At 36.5% G+C, this 18,220-nt stretch overlaps 2 protein-coding genes across 4 annotated transcripts in view; both read right to left on the bottom strand.

The window, feature by feature from the left end:
• The window catches only part of cnnm2b (cyclin and CBS domain divalent metal cation transport mediator 2b), a 44,300-nt gene extending 40,047 nt beyond the window's left edge, over positions 1-4,253 (bottom strand). For all 3 annotated transcript variants that reach the window (XM_051907312.1, XM_051908107.1, XM_051908911.1), the window contains exon 1: positions 1,075-4,253. In XM_051907312.1, coding sequence (XP_051763272.1) covers positions 1,075-2,560 — 1,486 coding nt within the window. In that variant the 5' untranslated portion in view covers positions 2,561-4,253. The remainder of the gene's footprint in view (positions 1-1,074) is intronic.
• A 447-nt stretch (positions 4,254-4,700) lies between these two features.
• as3mt (arsenite methyltransferase) lies at positions 4,701-16,582 on the bottom strand. The gene is made up of 11 exons (XM_051913405.1): positions 16,453-16,582; positions 16,184-16,220; positions 15,939-16,066; positions 13,904-14,054; positions 12,003-12,139; positions 11,471-11,540; positions 11,161-11,242; positions 10,888-11,019; positions 9,367-9,509; positions 8,425-8,556; positions 4,701-4,940 (listed from the first exon to the last, which is right to left on the bottom strand). The coding sequence occupies exons 1-11, from the start codon at positions 16,476-16,478 to the stop codon at positions 4,836-4,838; spliced, it is 1,143 nt and encodes a 380-aa protein (XP_051769365.1). The 5' UTR covers positions 16,479-16,582; the 3' UTR covers positions 4,701-4,835.
• Positions 16,583-18,220: the final 1,638 nt, after the last annotated feature.

Here is an 18,220-nt window from a genome sequence, read left to right as displayed (position 1 = left end):
TATTACAATTACATTATTATAACACTATATATATATATATAGTCAAACCAAAATTTATTCAGACACCATGAACATTTCATTAATTATTACAGTTTATTCACCATAGATTATAAAAATGGTAATAAAATATGACAAGATCTCAGAGTTAAACTGTGTCAGAAAAAAAAAAAAATCTTAATTATGTCAGATAACACTTAAGCAAAATATGGTCAGGTCAAAGTGTCTGAATAATTTTTGGTCGCAAATTTTTTATCAATTTTACTGGTAGTCCACTGTATGAAGAATTTTTGGGTATAATATTTCACAGTTTATTTTTCTATCCTCACTTACATAAATGAACTATAGCCTCCTGTACCCACTAGTAAAAATATATTAAAAAAATATATATCTAGTGTCTGAATAATTTTTGGTTTGACTGTATATATATATATATATATATATATATATATATATATATATATATATATATATATATATATTGTGCAGAGTTGATAAGTAGGCTAATCCAAATTAAAAATGATCCAAAAAGGTGCAATATGTATTACTGCAAGTTGCCAGTTTTACTTAAAAAATGTAAGGCAGCATTTAAAGTTTTATCTCAATTTTAGTGAGTTTAAATCATTATAGGTGATGAAAAGTTGGAAGACAGAGGACTTTACAGGATAACATGGGATGAAATGATGATGGGGGACATACCATATATACAATATGGTATTACATTATTATAATAATCAATTAAAACCAAATATCTAAGTACCATCCTTTAGTAAACTGAATGAACTAACTATGTAGGTTGCCTGCCAGGTCATTGTTTGAAAAGACGTGGACAAAACAGCTAAAATGTACTTTTTTGAAGAAAAAGGAATGTTGAATCTGTAAATGAAATCTAGTCGTGCGTAATACAGCCGGTGCGTAAAAGGCACGCGACTGCCTTGATATAGCTATGCCATGATGATGCATAATAGACCAGCTTTCATATAACAATAAAACTTTTATGCAGCGAAGAATAAAATAGTAGGAAAACACTCAATGTTCAAAGACACATGTTCAGCATCAGCGCGAGCGCTTTCTCACCTTTCTTGAACTCCTCCAGCATAGCGTCGAGTTTAGTGTCGTTGAAGACGAAATGTAAGGGATGGCTGTAGAACTTCGTTATCGTCTTCAGCGGGGTGCAGTCGTCGGGATCCACAAACGCAAGGTCCTTCACGAACAGCAAGTCCACGATGTTGGACCTGTCGCCTTCGAATACGGGAATGCGCGTGTAGCCGCTCTCCATGATCTCACTCATGGTGTTGAAGTCGAGCGTGGCGTCGCCGGCTATCATGAAGCAATCGCGCAGCGGGGTCATCACATCTTCAACGGTTTTAGTCCTGAGCTCCAGTGCGCCCTGAATGATGTTTAACTCCTCTTTCACCAAGTCATTATAGGGATCCGTGACCCTCAACATCTCCAAGAGCTTCTCTCGGTTGTACACGGTGCCAATCTCCTGTCCGAGGAGATAATCGAGCAGTTTACTTACCGGATAGGACGCAGGGAAAGTGAGCAGCATGAAGAATTTGGTCAAGAAGATTGTATTCGCACCCACAGCGAGACCGTGTCGTGAACATATAGCTTGAGGCACAATCTCCCCGAATATCACAATGCCAATGGTTGACATCACTACAGCTATCAATCCAGAACCAGCAATATCATCCAACAAAATGGTCAAGGTCGTGTTGACCAGAACATTCCCCAGAAGAAGCGAGCAAAGCAGGTAGTTTCCTTGACTCCTGACAGGTTCGATCTTCCTGGCGTAGTTCTTCTCCTTCTCCGTCCCGCAGTTCTGGACGATCTGGAGCTCCATGGGATCCAGCGCCATCAGACCCAAGTTCAAGCCGCTGAACATGCCCGAGAGGCAGAGCAGCATGGAAATAAAGATGACCTGAAGCCAGAAAGGCAGCAGGAACTTTTTCTCCTCCACCACGATCACTTTGGTGTCCTCTCCATCGTGATAGATCCACGTGGTCTCCGTCCACGGGTCGTGCATGCCAGCCACAGCAGGTGTGGAAGTGGCGATGCACAGGTAGTACGCTTTGCTCCTCTCAGTCTTTCGCAGAGGTTTGACCTCGATTTCAACGATACCAGACGTCTTGCGATTTAAAATAATGTTGGGTAAGATGAGAATATCTGAAGTCCTGATGCCACAGGGGTGCAAGCCCGACGTGTCCTCCTGACTCTTGTTGTCTCCTGAGGAGCTGTCGATGTTGCCAATCACTCGACTCCTCTCGTGTTCCGTAAAGGCGATTTTGGACCACGTCTCGTTGTTAATGTTTTGCCCGTACACCCTCAATCTCACATGAGACCTCTCACTGACCCGCAAATAGCCCTTGTCCATGAAGGAAATGTCGTCCGTGTCCTCCAGTCTCAGCCCGATGATGACAGTCTCCTCTCCCCCTCCTTCCTTGCCACTTGTGGGAGTAATTAAATAACTACTTGCAGTTAAGAAAATCAAAGTAAAGGCTCGGACCCGGCTAAGTGACGCCATTTTTTGAGGGGGTACTGGAACCGACGGTTCTGCCATGTTGATAATGGACAGCCTCTTGAATGAAAGGGCTTTTAAAAATCAGAGCCAATCCGGCTTCATCTCCGCTGCGCGTCGCCTTGACTTGTGCATCAGGTCTAGTTGAGTCCCACTACGCGGCTGAAACTGATCACACTTCAGCCAGAGCAGCGCGAACTCGTGCCTCTACTGATGTCTCGGTGACAGGCGACCGGGGCAGCCAATCCGGTGGCGCAGCTGGACGGGAGGCGGGGCCTTCGCTGCTGGAACAGCCAATGAGCTCCGTAAACAGTCGCACTTAATGCAAATGAGCGCATACAGAAGTTTCCTCGTGACTGTTTTTGGTGTTTTGAGAAGGGTCTTTGGTGACAGCATCTTTGAATAGTGCCAAGATACACTCAGGGAACGTAATAAATAACTAAACAAGATTATAGAGAGTTTCTTCAACAGTATAGACTTTATGGACAAGCCATAGGGACAACCTGCGGACTTCTAGAAAATACATTTGTTTAATTTGCTATGTCCAACAGCAGATTGGCATTGCAGGAGAATTCTGTCATTTTCCATTTTCCCCCCAAATTAAATTGTATCTAATAGCATTCTGTGGTGGAAATTAATTTTAAATCTTTTTGAAAAACAAATGAATGTACCCTGAATTAAATCACCTGAAATGATAGACAATAAAAAAAAAAACATCTACAAATAACAGATATTTGCTTTGGTTTTTCTTTGACCATCTCAAAAATACTCTTCACTGTTTCTTACTTAGTAACTAATCTATAGGGGCAAAATTGTTGGTTGTGCTGGAAAACATTCCACACTGAGGAACAGCAAAATTTGTTTAAAAAATTAAATGACATTGTCACATGATTGTTAAATGTATTAAAGTATGACTATCTCCTATATGTTTTTGGGCTTTTTCCTAAAAAAACAAAAACAAAAAAAAAATAGTAGAGTGTAGACAAGAAAGTATAGGGGTAAGAGGGATCACAACATGTGCCAGGTTGGGCTCTCAGGGACCCTTATGTCCAGAGCATGTGCACAGCAGTTCTCCACAGTTCTTGCAATAATTCATATCTTTATGTTGGATTGAAAGTCTGGGTCTGGGACAAGGGTGAAACAATAAAAACTGCACATAATAAGCATTTAAAAAGAAGCAAAAAGATGTTGAAAAACATTAAAAATCAACCCGGACTCACAAACGTTCTCAAAGTTGAAGAAACACCACAATGCAGACATTGAACAATATGATTCAGTCCTCTATCATCCTAATGGAAATTAACAAAGCTATACATTTATTGTGATTACTTAAAGACTATTAATAGGTAACTATTTACCTTATATAGATAAGACAGGGATTAGAGGGATCTTGAGAAATGCAAGAGGTGCAAAACCTATGACAGGATGTAAAAATAATCATGGATCTCCATAGAGTGTGTATTTTATCATTATCAGGGCCAGAGATCAATCCAGACAAGGAAAGTTGATTGATTATAAACTATTTCACAATCCAATCTTCACAGGTGGTGAAATTTTACATATTCAGTAAATTAGAGAGAATATTTAAATCTATTTTGAAAAGCTTTTTACTCTACAATGGAATTTTGTACAAGATTCCTAAGTTTCTATAACCTCGAATTCTGTCTTTTTTTTTTTTTTTTTGGTTTTTTTCAGAAAAGAGAATTCAGTCCCAGAATTGTAGCAAAGGGTTGATGTGTTCCCCTCCTTACCTGGAAGTCCTGTTGTGAAATTTTCAAGGAATGGGGCTAATTTACATTTAATAAAAGGCGATTTGCATTTGAGTAATATTACTGTATATCACAGAGACCATGAATATCATCCAGCTGATAGTAATGGCCAGGCAGTCAGTACAAACATTTTTATTACAGCAGCAGAAAAAAGTGATTTGATTACAAAAGTTCAATAAACCATATGAGTTTTCAGCAAGATTATATCTGGCAATACAATAAAGATACAATAAAGATTAAATCTGGCAGATGAATGCTTAAGATTATGCAACTATATAGACCTGTGTGATGTACTAGATATTGATAATCAATATGATTAAAAATGCATGCAAAACAATACTGAACAACATCCTCATTGTTTTTTTTTTTTCTTACCTTTCACAAATTATGAATAATGTTATATTATGTACATATTCTTCTTTTTTTTTTTTTTACAAAATCAATTAAAAATTACATATAATAAGCAATAATTTGTTTTTCTTTGTTGTTTTTTTTTTTTTTTTTTTCAAATCATTAACAAGCAAAACTCATTTTAAATTAGCTTAGATTCACTTGCAGCATGATTCCTGGCCTGCACAGCACCCCCCAGTGGAAGGAGTTACACTTGCACTGCCCAATTGCTGGACCAGTTCAAAGGGATTCATTGACATTGCCTGAAGAGAGAGGAATATTCTCAGTGCTTGGAAGTACAGTAATTTACATTAATCATAATTTATAGTTATTTGGTTCCACAGTACTCAATGACACAGAGCATATAGATGGATTCATTATGCAACTGCAGCCCATATCGGTATGTTAAAGTTCATTGCATTCAGGGACCAAATAAGATGATGGAATGTTCTGAATGAAAACTATAAGCATATATATTATATATATATATATACACACATATATATTATACACACATATATACACACACACGCACGCACACAGTATCTCACAAAAGTGAGTACACCCCTCACATTTCAGCAACCATTTTATTATATGTTCTCAAGGGACAATACTACAGAAATGAAAATTGGATATACTTTAGAGTAGACAATGTGCAGCTTGTATAGCAGTATAGATTTACTGTCCTCTGAAAATAACTCCATTATTGTCTAAATAACTGGCAACAAAAGTGAGTACACCCTAAGTGAACATGTCAAAACTGTGTCCAAAGTGTCAATATTTTGTGTGAGCACCATTGTTATCTAGCACTGCCTTAATCCTCCTGGGCATGAAATTCACCAGAGCTGCACAGGTTTTTGCTGGGATCCTCTTCCACTTCTCTATAATGACATCACGGAGCTGCTGGATGTTAGACACATGGCGCTTCTCCACCTTCCGCTTGAGGATGCCCCACAGGTGCTCAATAGGGTTCAGGTCTGGAGACATACTTGGCCACTCCATCACCTTCACCTTCAGCTTCCTCAGCAAGGCAGTTGTCATCTTGGCGGTGTGTTTGGGGTCATTATCATGTTTCTGAAGGGAGGGCATCATGTTCTGCTGCAGAATGTCACAGTACATGTTGGAATCCATGTTTCCTTCAATGAAGCAGAGCTCCCCAGTACCAGCAGCAATCATGCAGCCCCAGACCATGATGCTACCACCACCATGCTTGACTGTAGGCAAGACACAATTTTCTTGGTACTCCTCACCAGGGCATCGCCACACATGGACACCATCTGAGCCAAACAAGTTTATCTTAGTCTCATCAGACCACAGGACATGGTTCCAGTAATTCATGCTCTTGGACAGGTTGTCTTCCGCAAACTGTTTGCTGGCTCACTTTCCGCAAACTGAAGCTGGCTCACTTTCTTGTGAGCCAGCTTCAGAAGAGGTTTCCTTCTGGGACGACGGCCATGCAAACTGACTTGTTGCAGTGTGCAGCGTATAGTCTGAGCTGACCTTCCGCTTCTGCAACCTCTAAAGCAATGCTGGAAGCAGTCAAGCATCTGTTTTTTGAAGCCAGCTTCTGCACCTGACGCACAGCACAAGGACTCAACTTCTTTGGCCTGTTCCGAGCGGAACCCGTCTTGGAAAACCTCTCTCTATGACCCTGCCCACTGTGCTGTAACTCAGTTTCATGGTGTTACCGATCTTCTTATAGCCTAGGCCATCTTTGTGGAGAACAACAATTCTAATTCTCAAATCCTCAGAGAGTTCTTTGCCATGAGGTGCCATGTTGAACATCCAGTAATCAGTATGAGAGAATTGTACTCAAAGCACCCAAAATTTTAACTGCTCTAATACAAGATCCACACAATTGTATGTTCCTGTCAAGCAGACAAAAACATGAACATGATGAATAGGACATGTGGCTTTGCATGGTTAAACAACATACAAATGTTATCACTTAGGGTGTACTCACTTTTGTTGCCAGCTATTTTGACAATAATGGCTGCATGTTGAGTTATTTTCAGAAGACAGTAAATCTATACTGTTATAAAAGCAGCACATTGACTACTCTAAAATATATCCAGGTTTCGTTTCTATAGTATTGTCCCTTGAGAAGATATACTAAAATGGTTGCTGAAATGTGAGGGGTGTACTAACTTTTGTGAGATACTGTGTGTGTGTGTATATTATATATATATATATATATATATATATATATATATATATATATATATATATATATATATATATATATATATATATATATATATATATATATATATATATATATATATATATAGACTTTAAGACTTTAACAAGGTCCCTTGCAAGGGGACCATCACATTTAGGGTTGGGGCATCAAGAAGTTTGAAAACCTGGATCTAAAACAACAGAAACAGCATCAACCTGGGTTCAACACTTCCTTATTACACTTTCAAATCAGACAACACCAACACTAAAACATAATAGAGCTAATAGGGCAAAGAACATGTAAACGTAGCCTTGTTTTGGTTTACAACATTAAAAAAAGATTTGATTAATACAGAATTTATGACATATGTCTCTGATATATGGCAATGAGATTATATTTATAGGCTGTCTGTGTGAAAGTAAAAATCCGCTAAAGCATGGAAGAAACCTGTTTAGAAGTTTAAGAATCTTTTAGATCTTTTTAGAACAATAAAAATGAAACCAAAACAATGGTCAAAACAAAAGTACATTTAGCTAAATCTTTAGATCAGAATTTCTAAAAATGGAATAAATCCAATCCAGCCATCAACAGTGATCGTTAAACTGCCTGAAGGATGACCACCTTGAATGCTGTTGCAAGTCAATTCTAAATAGTTCTTTCTTGTGTTTGCAGACAAAGACTGAATCACCACCAGCACTGATAAGATGGCATTCTTTGTTTGGAAGGGCAGACATTCTTCTGTGGTCAAGGCTTTGTGGTACAGCTGGGTGACCTTGTGTGACTGCGTAGAGAAACCGAAGGCCCAGATATACTCACGGCGAAGTTCTTTTTCAGCAGTATACTGTTAGCAAAAATTCCGACACCGCCCACACTGCTGAGAGCATCATTTAGATGAATATGGTAATATGTGCTGCTCACTTTCCTCTCAATAAAAAAAAACATGCAACAAACATGACAACGGTGAGAAAACTGCGGTTAACAAAGCATAGCGATGTGGATATGTTTGCACCAGCTCTGCAATTTGGCACTTTATACAATAGACTGCTTTAAAACAAGCAGCTTTAAAGTATTAACATAAAATTAAATTAAATTAAAAAAAAAAAAAGTGTCAGTTTCACTTTCAGTTTCGGACTGAACAGAAGAAATGAACCCGAGCAGATTTTCATGTCAAAAGAAGGCAAAGCCCCAGAGCACACCCTGTAATCGCCATGGACCTTTCCTGGAAAGTTCGATTTAGCAAGCTGTTGCGAACTCCTGAAACAAACTCAAAACGAACTTTTAATTTTGTTCGAAATGACATCACACCAGTTCATTCTTCAATTTCGCTTGAAGTATATCGGACCTTTAGTGGCCAGTAAGAATTATTTTTAATGCTAGATGACAGTTTGATGATAAACACAGTTGTTATTTTGAAAGATGATGAGTCAAAAATTGTAACAAAAATTGATTTTACAACTGAAACTCAAATGCAACATTATAATACTGTATGCACAGGTGTGATATGCTGTAAGTGCATTACTGATAGACAGAAGCTAAGAAAATAAGGCATGGTAGGAGTCACTTACCTTGGGTTTGGCCCAGCATCCTCCAGAAGCAGAAGTGTTCACCCCCTGAGCCTGAAATGTGAATTCTTCTGCAAATCTGGAGTTACCCAAGATGTTGGCCACATCATCATCTACCTCCATCACTTTATCAACCTAGACAAAGACCCAAAATGGTCAAAGTACAAGTCTTTCAAAAGTTTGAGATCAGTTTAAAGAAGCCGCTTATGCTCACCAAGGCTGATCAAAAATACAGTAGAACTGTAATATTGTAAAATGTCATTACTATTTAAAATAACTGTTTTCTATTTTATTCTATTTTAAAATGTAACTATTGTATTATAAATGTCTTTATTGACACCTTTGATCAATTTAATTCATCCTTGCTGAATAAGTATTTATTTCTTTGAAAAAAATTCTACACAATGGAAATAATTTTTGGTTCCAAATGTTTATCAATTTTACTGGTAGTCCACTATATGAAGAATTTTTGGGTATAATATATCACAGTTTACTTTATTTTGCTTTCCTCACTTACATAAATGAACTATAGTGTCCTGCACCCACTAGTAAAAATATATCAAAAATATAAAAAAAATTGTCTGAATAATTTTTGGTTTGACTGTATATAATTGCATGTGATAAATGTAGTATTTACTGCACATCATTTTCATATATTATCACCATATGACCAAAGTAAAATCTAGGAATATAAGAAATAGATTAAAATATTTTTAGGCTCATATTTACATGACACTTATTATCCAAACAACATAATAGTGACATATTGTCGATATTCAAATAATGCTGAGCCATGGATCACTAAAACATTACTGTTCATTTATTCAAAAATATTAATCATTACTAATGGGACCAAGCAGAGAAAGAATGTGTAGGATATGATATGCTTTATGAGCTCTGGTGAATAAGTAGTTCAGTTCTGATGTACTAGATGTAACTACATACCTTGAAGGTAAACTGGGCATCAAACTCGAAGCTTTCCTCCACACCTGTAATGTCTCCATTGTACATGACTAGACAGGACCCCTTCTTTGAACCTTTTGGTAACTTGAAGAGCCGGTATGTGGCAGATACAAATTTGTAGTCACCTAAACAAATTTTACAATTAAAAATGAAACTATAAATATCTTTACATTTCATCAAAATCACAAAGATGACAAAGGTTTAAGTTTATGCAAATACAGAATGAGACAAGAGATCACATGATCAGTCTCCTGTAGACAGTATCAAGTGTCAGCAAAACGGAAATTTTAATCTTTAAAAAAAAAAATCTCTGAGCATGTACAGGGATAACAGAAACAAAATGATGCTCGAAATATATATGTCTGAGATTGTGTTGCATGTTTGACAATTTGACAACTGACACTTCCAGGATCCTCGTAAACCAAATGGCTTAAAAAAAAAAAAACAAACATACTAAACGTTGTTTGTTTTTTTTTTAATTCAAAAAATGCACAGTTTTCTGTGATGGTTAGGTTTAGGGGTAGGAGTAGTGTAGGGGAATAGAATATACAGTTTGTACAGTATAAAAACCATTACGTCTATGGAGATTCCCCGTAAACCATATATACAAGTATGTGTCTGTGCGTGCGTGTGTGCGTGCACGTGGAGCCATATAGACTGTCATTTGTGCTTTCTGAGCAGATAGATGGTTGCAAAGGCAAAGAGGACACGTTTATTTTCATTCATCTTTGTTAGGATGCATTATGCACTGGTGTAATTTAAATTTTTTTCATCCAAAATGATGAATATATTATATAATTTAAGTCTGGTAAAGAAAGTGATATCTGCAGTCGCAGATATAAGAAGCCACTTCTTAATTTTTTTTTTTTTTTTGCTTTGTTTTGTTTTGTTTTTTTTACAAATAAGTAAAATTAGCAATAAAGGCTTGGGCTTTTTCTTACCAAAATTCTTCACTGGTGGGGGAAACATAATAGCTCTACACGCAAGAATGTTTGTGGCACAAAAACCTAATAAAAATGTCTTGATATTAACACATAAGGTACATATGTGGTAACTGTGGTATAAGAGTAAGAATTTCCTCCAGACCAATGCCTTTACCAATATGATGTGGGACTGAAGATCAGCATGGCTGTGATTGAGCTTTAAAGGGACAGATCTTCCAAAAATTAATATTTACTCATACTCATGTTGTTCTAAACTGTATGACTTTCTTTCTTCTTTGGGACACAAAAGAAGATTTTTTCCAAAATGTCTATTTTCATTTTTGGATAAACCTTCACTTATTGTATTAATAACATTGTTAATACTGGCAGTTCTGACACAATTTGGCCAAAAAAAAAAAAAAAAAAATGTTCATTTTTGATCCACTTACAACAAATGTTCCAGAAGAAACTTTTTGCAGCAGCAAATACAGAGAAATGGAGTAAGTGCAACTCAGTCTGGAGCTAATTAATTTTTGATTACCATTACAAGGTGGCACATTTCACCATTTTAATGTCTCACCAAGAAGTTTCTCTAGTTCCTTGTTGCCCACAGTGATGACACTAGCAGTAACCAGTCTGGGTTTGCAGAACCCAACCTCTTCAGCCAGTCGTATCAGGTCTTCCCACCACAATGCTCCACTGAGGCACTCACCTGATTAACATATGCAAACAAGCCTATATCAGTGACAGTTTTAATTTGTTACATTTAACACAGTGGCACAAGTGAAGTTAAATGATACCTTGTAACATTTGGAAAGAAAATAGGCTAATTAGGATAGATGTCTTTTCTTACCCCATAACACTTTGTTGGCCTTGAGGTCTTCTGGGATTCTAGCATCACTATAAACATCACTAAAGTACAATTCCCCTCCATCCTAAACACAAAGAAAATCAAAATTCTTTTTGTTTGTTAATGAGCTAAATGTACAAAAAAAAAAAAAAAAAAAAAAGTCCAGTCTCATTTTAAATATAAAAAAGTAATGCTTAATAAGTTCTAGTTTACAGAATCTGAGCGTCATGGATGGGAAAAAATATAACTGAAAAATTAAATAGTTGAATTCTGAATGACTCAAAACACTGGTGTGAGTATGAAATAGAATTACCTTCAGTACACGGTAAGCCTCCCTCAGGACACTGGTTTTATCTGGCGACAGGTTCACTACACAGTTTGATCTTTTGAAATAAAAGAACCAAAACCGCCCATTATTTGGCTGTTTATGCTAGCTAGTAGTAGAACCTGAACAGACTGCAACTAACATGCTAGTCTTATGAGAATAGTCTCATGTCAGACAAGAATTTAGAAAAATTGACAAATCTTGTTTTTTTTAATGGAATATTGCAGTATTTATTATGAATTCTTCATCCGTGTACATCATTATTTGTTTTAATTATGTGTGTGTTTACCAGCATGAGCGCAGGACAAACTGTCACTTACATGAGATCACAGCAATAGCAAACGATCCAATCAATTACTTATTGACAAAATCAAGTCCTGCCATACTTTTTTTTTTTTTCTTGTTAGAGAAGCTGTTTCACTCTGATATATGCCACAATAGGGAAGAAATTACAATCACATTCACAACTTTAATTTCATGGCAACTTTGAGGCTACTATTTTGAAACTGTGAAAACTTACATGATGATATCATAGAATTTCTCCTCTAGACCTGCTTCTGCCAAGGCCTCAATGTAACCATGAACAAAGTTCACATTTGGCTTTTTGTAACCAAATCTTTGCATGTGGTAGTCAATGTACTTCTGGGCCACCTCAAGCTAAAATAAAACACAAACAAACAAACAAAAAACATTTATGTAGTTCACATACTGTTTTTGCCATTACATCTAGGATGCGTTGAATAAAAAATAATAATAATAAAAAAAAAAATTATTGAGGGTACGTTTACACGACAACGATATGGTTAAAACAGAGAAGTTTTTCCTTTGAGTTTTTCGTGTGCAGACAACACCATTGTCAAAACAATCCCCATTCATACGAATCCATGAAAATGACTAAAAACGCTGTATTCTGCTGGAAGGCCATTTGATGCCAATGAAACACTATAGACCAGGGGTTCCCAAACACATTCCTGAAGCCTCCCCAGCACTGCATATTTTGCATGTCTCCTTTGTCTGACACACCCATTTCAGGTCTTGGAGTCTCGACTAATGAGCTGATGATCTGAATCAGGTGTGTTTGATTAAAGAGACATGGAAAACATGCAGTGTTGGGGGGCCTCCAGGAATGTGTTTCAGAACCACTGCTATAGACTGAACATGTAAAAGGCAGAAACACACCAAGCCGACACCGACGAACTAGTGGCGACGAAAGCAGACTGCGGGGGTGGCTCACGTCGGCAGCGATGGGTCCAAAGTTGCTCTGACACACCGAACCGACGCTCGACGGCCAAGTAGCACGTCCAATCTGCGCCTGCGTAGGATGAAATGCCTTTCTGTACCAGCAGGTGGCAGTAGCTGAACAGCCAATCAGAATGATCAGATGGCCCGACAGACCGACGAGCTCCGACGCCGATTCAACATGTCGAATCGGCCGGAAAAAAGCAGCTGAGGGCCAACTTCAGCCGAAGGTTAGGGACACACTGAGAAAACTTAGTCAGCCGACGAACAAAAACTGCCCGACGGCCGACCTTCGGCTTGGTGTGTTCCTACCTTAATGCATATGTGCATGACGCCATCGTTTTTACAGATTCGCGTTTTTGTTGTTTACATGGAGACCGTTTTCAAAAACATTCACTTTGAAACCCGTTCAAAAGTTTGCATTTTCAGGCCACCAAAACGCCATTGTCGTGTAAAACACATAAAATCTTTTCCGTTTTTAGTTTAACACAGTGCATGACACTGACAATATTTAATCACTATTAAGGCCTGTTCACACAAAGAACGATAACTATAAATATAACGTTAACTACAACGTTAGCGTCCACAACAACACACAATATTGTTCTATTTATTATAAGCACCCACTACAGTTTTGTTGTCTGCTGCTTTAAATGCTCAAGCTCTTTAAATTAAAGCTTATTTACTTAAGATGGATACTGACACCATTTTCTTTAAGAGCTGCTGTGCAGCCAAAATTATATACCAGTTATCACTGTAAAGCTGCTTTGACACAATCTGCATTGTAAAAAGCGCTATATAAATAAAGGTGACTTGACCTGACTTGACTTAAAGCAGGATGGATTCTATCTGATTGTCAATAATTGTATCATCATCAGTTGAAAAAAAACAAATCATTGCGAAAGTGATTCCAATGATATCGTTCCTCTGTGCCATTATCGTTATATTTGTGGTGTGGACTCAACATTTAGAGCAATTTTTAAAACTATATCTTTAACGTTATTGTCCTTGGTGTGAACAGGCCTTTAATTTCATTATTTGTTTGGACAAAACTAAACAGTTTTTGCCTTTTGAATTGAAAGGAACTGAAATATAAAACAAGCACAAAATTAATCATTCACTAACTGTGTATATTATTATTTAAAACCATGTAAACCTAATCTGTAGTTCAAAGGGATATACCTGATCTTCAGTCATGTCGATGCCTGTGACGTGTCCCTTCTCTCCCACAAGCTGGCTGAGCATGTAGCAATCCCGTCCACTTCCACAGCCAAGATCAAGCACCTTGCAGCCCTCCAGACACTCAGGGACCACCAGACCACAGCCATAGTACCTGAGAGGACAGAAACTATTTATAATTCCACCAAGGGCTCAGCATTGAAACATGGTGAAAGGTTAGATGTAAAAATGCAAAGAATGCTAAAAAAAAAAAAAAAAAAAAAAAATGTCAGAAGTATCATCAGAATAAAGTTATAATAAATTGTTATAAGACAAGGTCTAAGCAGTCAATTTAAAAAGAAAATCTAAAAGTTGGCTTTTCGTTCAATTATTTTACATACAATTATATTCATTACATCAAGTGACCCTATTAAGCCCACTCAAATCAACTTTCATAGGCTACATACATATACACACGCACACACACACATATACATATACATATACATATATGCATGTATATTATATATATATAATATATATATATATATATATATATATATATATATATATATATATATATATATATATATATATATATATATATATATATATATATATATAGACATGGACAAAAATGTTGGTACCCTTGATAAATATGATCAAAGATGACTGTAAAAAGAAATCTGCATTGTTTATCCTTTTGATCTTTAATTCATAAAATTAGCAAAAATCTAACCTTTCATTGAAGGAAAAGAAATGAAAGTGGGGGGGGAAATCACATTATGAAATAAATGTTTTTCTCCAAAACATGTTGGCCACAATTATTGGCACCCCTAGAATTTTTTATGAGTAAAATACCTCTTAAGTATGTTTCCATTCATATTTACATTTTTTAGCACACCAGGGTGATCATGAACATGAAATTGTCCAGCCATGACTTCCTGTTCCACAGGAGTATAAACATGAGGAAACGAAAAGGCCAAATTCCATTCATCCATTCATTCATCACAATGAGTAAAACCAAATAATATTGTTCTGATGTGCAGCAAAAGATTGCTGAGCTTCACAAAATAGAAAGTGGCTGTAAGAAAATAGCTAAAGCATTGAAAATCCCCATTTCCACTATCAGGGCAATAATTAAGAAGTTCCAATCAACTAAAGATGTTACAAAGATGGGTTTGGGGCACACATGGATAGAAAGTACACTGCTAAAAATCCAAAAATGGGCCGTGGTTGGATCTTCCATCAGGACAATGATCCAAAACAAACATCAAAACCAACACAAAAATGTGTCACTGAGCACAAAATGAAGCTTCTGCCATGGCCGTCCCAGTTCCCTGACCTGAACCCTATAGAAAATGAGTGGAGTGAACTGAAGAGAAGAAGCACCAATATGGAGCGGGGAATCTGAAGGATCTGTAGAGATTTTGCATGAAGGAATGGTCTCTGATCTCTTGTCAGGTGTTCTCCAAACTCATCAGGCATTATAGGTGAAGACTCAGAGGTGTTATCTTGGCAAAAGGAGGTTGCAAAAAGTATTAAATAAAAGGGTGCCAATAATTGTGGCCAACATGTTTTGGAGAAAAACATTAATTTCATAATGTGATTTTTCCCCCCACTTCCAATTCTTTTCCTTCAATGAAAGGTTATATTTTTGCTAATTTTATTAATTAAAGATCAAAAGGATAAACAATGCAGATTTATTTTTACAGTCATCTTTGGTCATATTTATCAAGGGTACCAACAATTTTGTCCAAGTGTGTATATATATATTATGAAAACAACCTTCCTTCTAAAGTAGGCATTAATAAAAAATAAATTGAAATGCTTTATTTAATAGCAAACATTCAAAATCTGGAATAAGCTTCTAATGTACAATTACCTATAGTGTGTTTTTCATTTCTTTTTAAAGAAATAACTATTTATATTAAAATACAATAAAAAAAATCAAAAGTGACAGTAAAGACTTTAATAATGTTACAAAAGATTTGTATTTCAAATAAATGCTCTTCTTTTGAATTTTCTATTCAGCAGAAAAAAATCAATAGAACCTCACTTTGCAACGACATCTGGGTGGATCTCAGCAATCACTTTTCTCACGTACGCAGGGACAGACTTGGCTGACGGAACACAGGCATTGCTTTTCAGGTCAGATGTCTGCTTCAGTGTCTTACCATAGTACTCCTGTATTAATACAATTCAAATGTTATTATAATTTATTTATTTGTTTGTTTGTTTGTTTAATAGTCCAATAAAGTCAACAAAACTCTTTTGTTTTTTAATGTTTTGAAAAATACATACCTTCACGTCATTGTAGACACTTGTAACAGCCTTGTTACTGTGAACAATAATTAAAAAACTGTACTGAGACTAGTTGAATTTGTTACAGAATATCTTACTACAGCAAAACTGGACGACTCGCAAATACTTTTTTGTCGCTATGTAATATCTATTTTGTTATTGTTATTACAAAATAAAAGCTCAGTTACTTTGCCAGCTTGAATGATACTGCAAATCACATTGTAAAATATTCGAGTAGCCTACCGAGCAACATTAAAAATAAGTCTTACCTGGTTGCTGAAGGTGCGTCTGCCATGATTATATGCGGAAATTGTGTTTTGGCCTATCTGGGTTTCGGTAGTTTGACAGGTTCAGCCAATCAGTGAGCAGTATGCTGCAGCCCACTCATGCAGCAAAGGAGTGATCATGGGAGTGATGACAGAGTGTACTGTCATGATGATGCATGCAGTGGCGGAGTAAATGATTAATATAAAGTAATTAAAAAGACTGCTATGGGTTTACTTACACTAGTCGAGATCAGACTTAACATTAATATGTTAACAAAATACTACAGTGTGGTTATTTAAAATAAAGTATAAAATAGTTCCTTGTTAATGTAGTTCTGATTCTTAAGATTGTGATTATTCAACATGGTACTAATGCCCGCTTTTCAGGACAAAGGCATCCCAACTAAAAAATAAATAAATAAAAATAATAATAAAATAAAAGGTATATTAAAATATATATTATTATATTATATATATTATTATTATTAGTAGTAGTAGTAGTATACTATCATATTAGGCTCTATGTTCGTGATAAATGATTAACATAACAGGTACTTAAAATGCAACGATTGTTCTCGAATCTCGAAGAGCGCTCTCTACAGGTCATGCACATGATTATTTCATGATAGGACAACAATAATGCAAACCCCAATTTTGATAGGATGAGCTATTCTCATATTTTAAACATTATGATATAATTAGATAAAAATAAATTAACACAAATGATTCGAGAGCCGAGATACTTTTTATGTGGGACTTTTATTTTGGCACGTTGGATTTTCTGCATGTCTACTAATCTATGTTTGTCCAGTAGATGGAGTGGGTACACAACACAATGATTTTTAGAGCTATTATTACGATTCTAAGAAGTATCAAGGTCATTTTAATCAGGAATTCTGAGATAACGGTGAGGGAAAAAAAGCTTCTTATCTAATTCCATTCTAATAAAATACGTTCACATTTTGTTGCATACACTCTAAAAATGCTGGGTTCAACCTGTTGGGTAAATTTACTATCTTAAAATGGCTAATTAACTTAGGGGTGTCCAAACTCGGTCCTGGAGGACCACTGTCCTGCAGAGTTTAGCTCCAACTTACCACAACACACCTGCCTGGAAGTTTCCTGTATGCCTAAAAACCTTGATTAGCTGGTTCAGGTGTATTTAATTGGGGTTGGAGCTTAACTCTCTGGACAGTGGCCCTCCAGGAGCAGGATTGGACACCCCTGACTTGGGCTGTTTATATAAAGTTAATATTTTCAATGAAATCGATTATATTTGAAAATGGCAGAATTATTGTGATGTGCAAATGAAAGTCACATTCACATTACATTACAATCATTTCAATGACTCATCACTGGTTCAGTATGTCTGTGACATGAGAATTTGTGCGTATTTTTACGCAAAGTGTGGTTTTGTATCTTTGAAAGTTACGTATTAATACCTACGTATTAATGAGACCAGGCTGGTTCATACATAAGCACAAAGGTGGGAGCTTCTGTACAGCACCTGTGCCTTTCTGTCTATAGGGGTGCTGTGTGGTTGCATGTCTCTCCACATGGGGCCCTCAGTTCCAGGACCAGATACTGTAAAACAACAGTCTGGCTCTGGGGATCCTTTCCATGCAGTAAGCCTTTTCCCAATAATGCATTTAGCTTCAGTTTTTGAAAAACTTTGCATTATGGTTCTAGAACAAATGTTGTGTGACTGAGCTAGACATATGATCTTGAATACTAACGCTAATGTCTGCTTAAAATAATACTTACATTAATC

Source organism: Ctenopharyngodon idella, chromosome 1, assembly GCF_019924925.1.
Source record: "Ctenopharyngodon idella isolate HZGC_01 chromosome 1, HZGC01, whole genome shotgun sequence".
NCBI lineage: Eukaryota > Metazoa > Chordata > Actinopteri > Cypriniformes > Xenocyprididae > Ctenopharyngodon > Ctenopharyngodon idella.
The sequence above is the reverse complement of the archived record's forward strand: the minus strand, read 5'-3'. Positions and strand labels throughout refer to the sequence as shown.

Excerpts from the sequence above, each read along its gene's own strand:
- as3mt (XM_051913405.1), bottom strand. The coding sequence starts at position 16,478 with ATGGCAGACGCACCTTCAGCAACCAG. Across the intron at positions 16,221-16,452 it reads GACGCACCTTCAGCAACCAG|TAACAAGGCTGTTACAAGTG; the intron begins GTAAGACTTATT and ends TATTGTTCACAG. Across the intron at positions 11,541-12,002 it reads AAATTCTATGATATCATCAT|ATCAAACTGTGTAGTGAACC; the intron begins GTAAGTTTTCAC and ends TTATTTCAAAAG.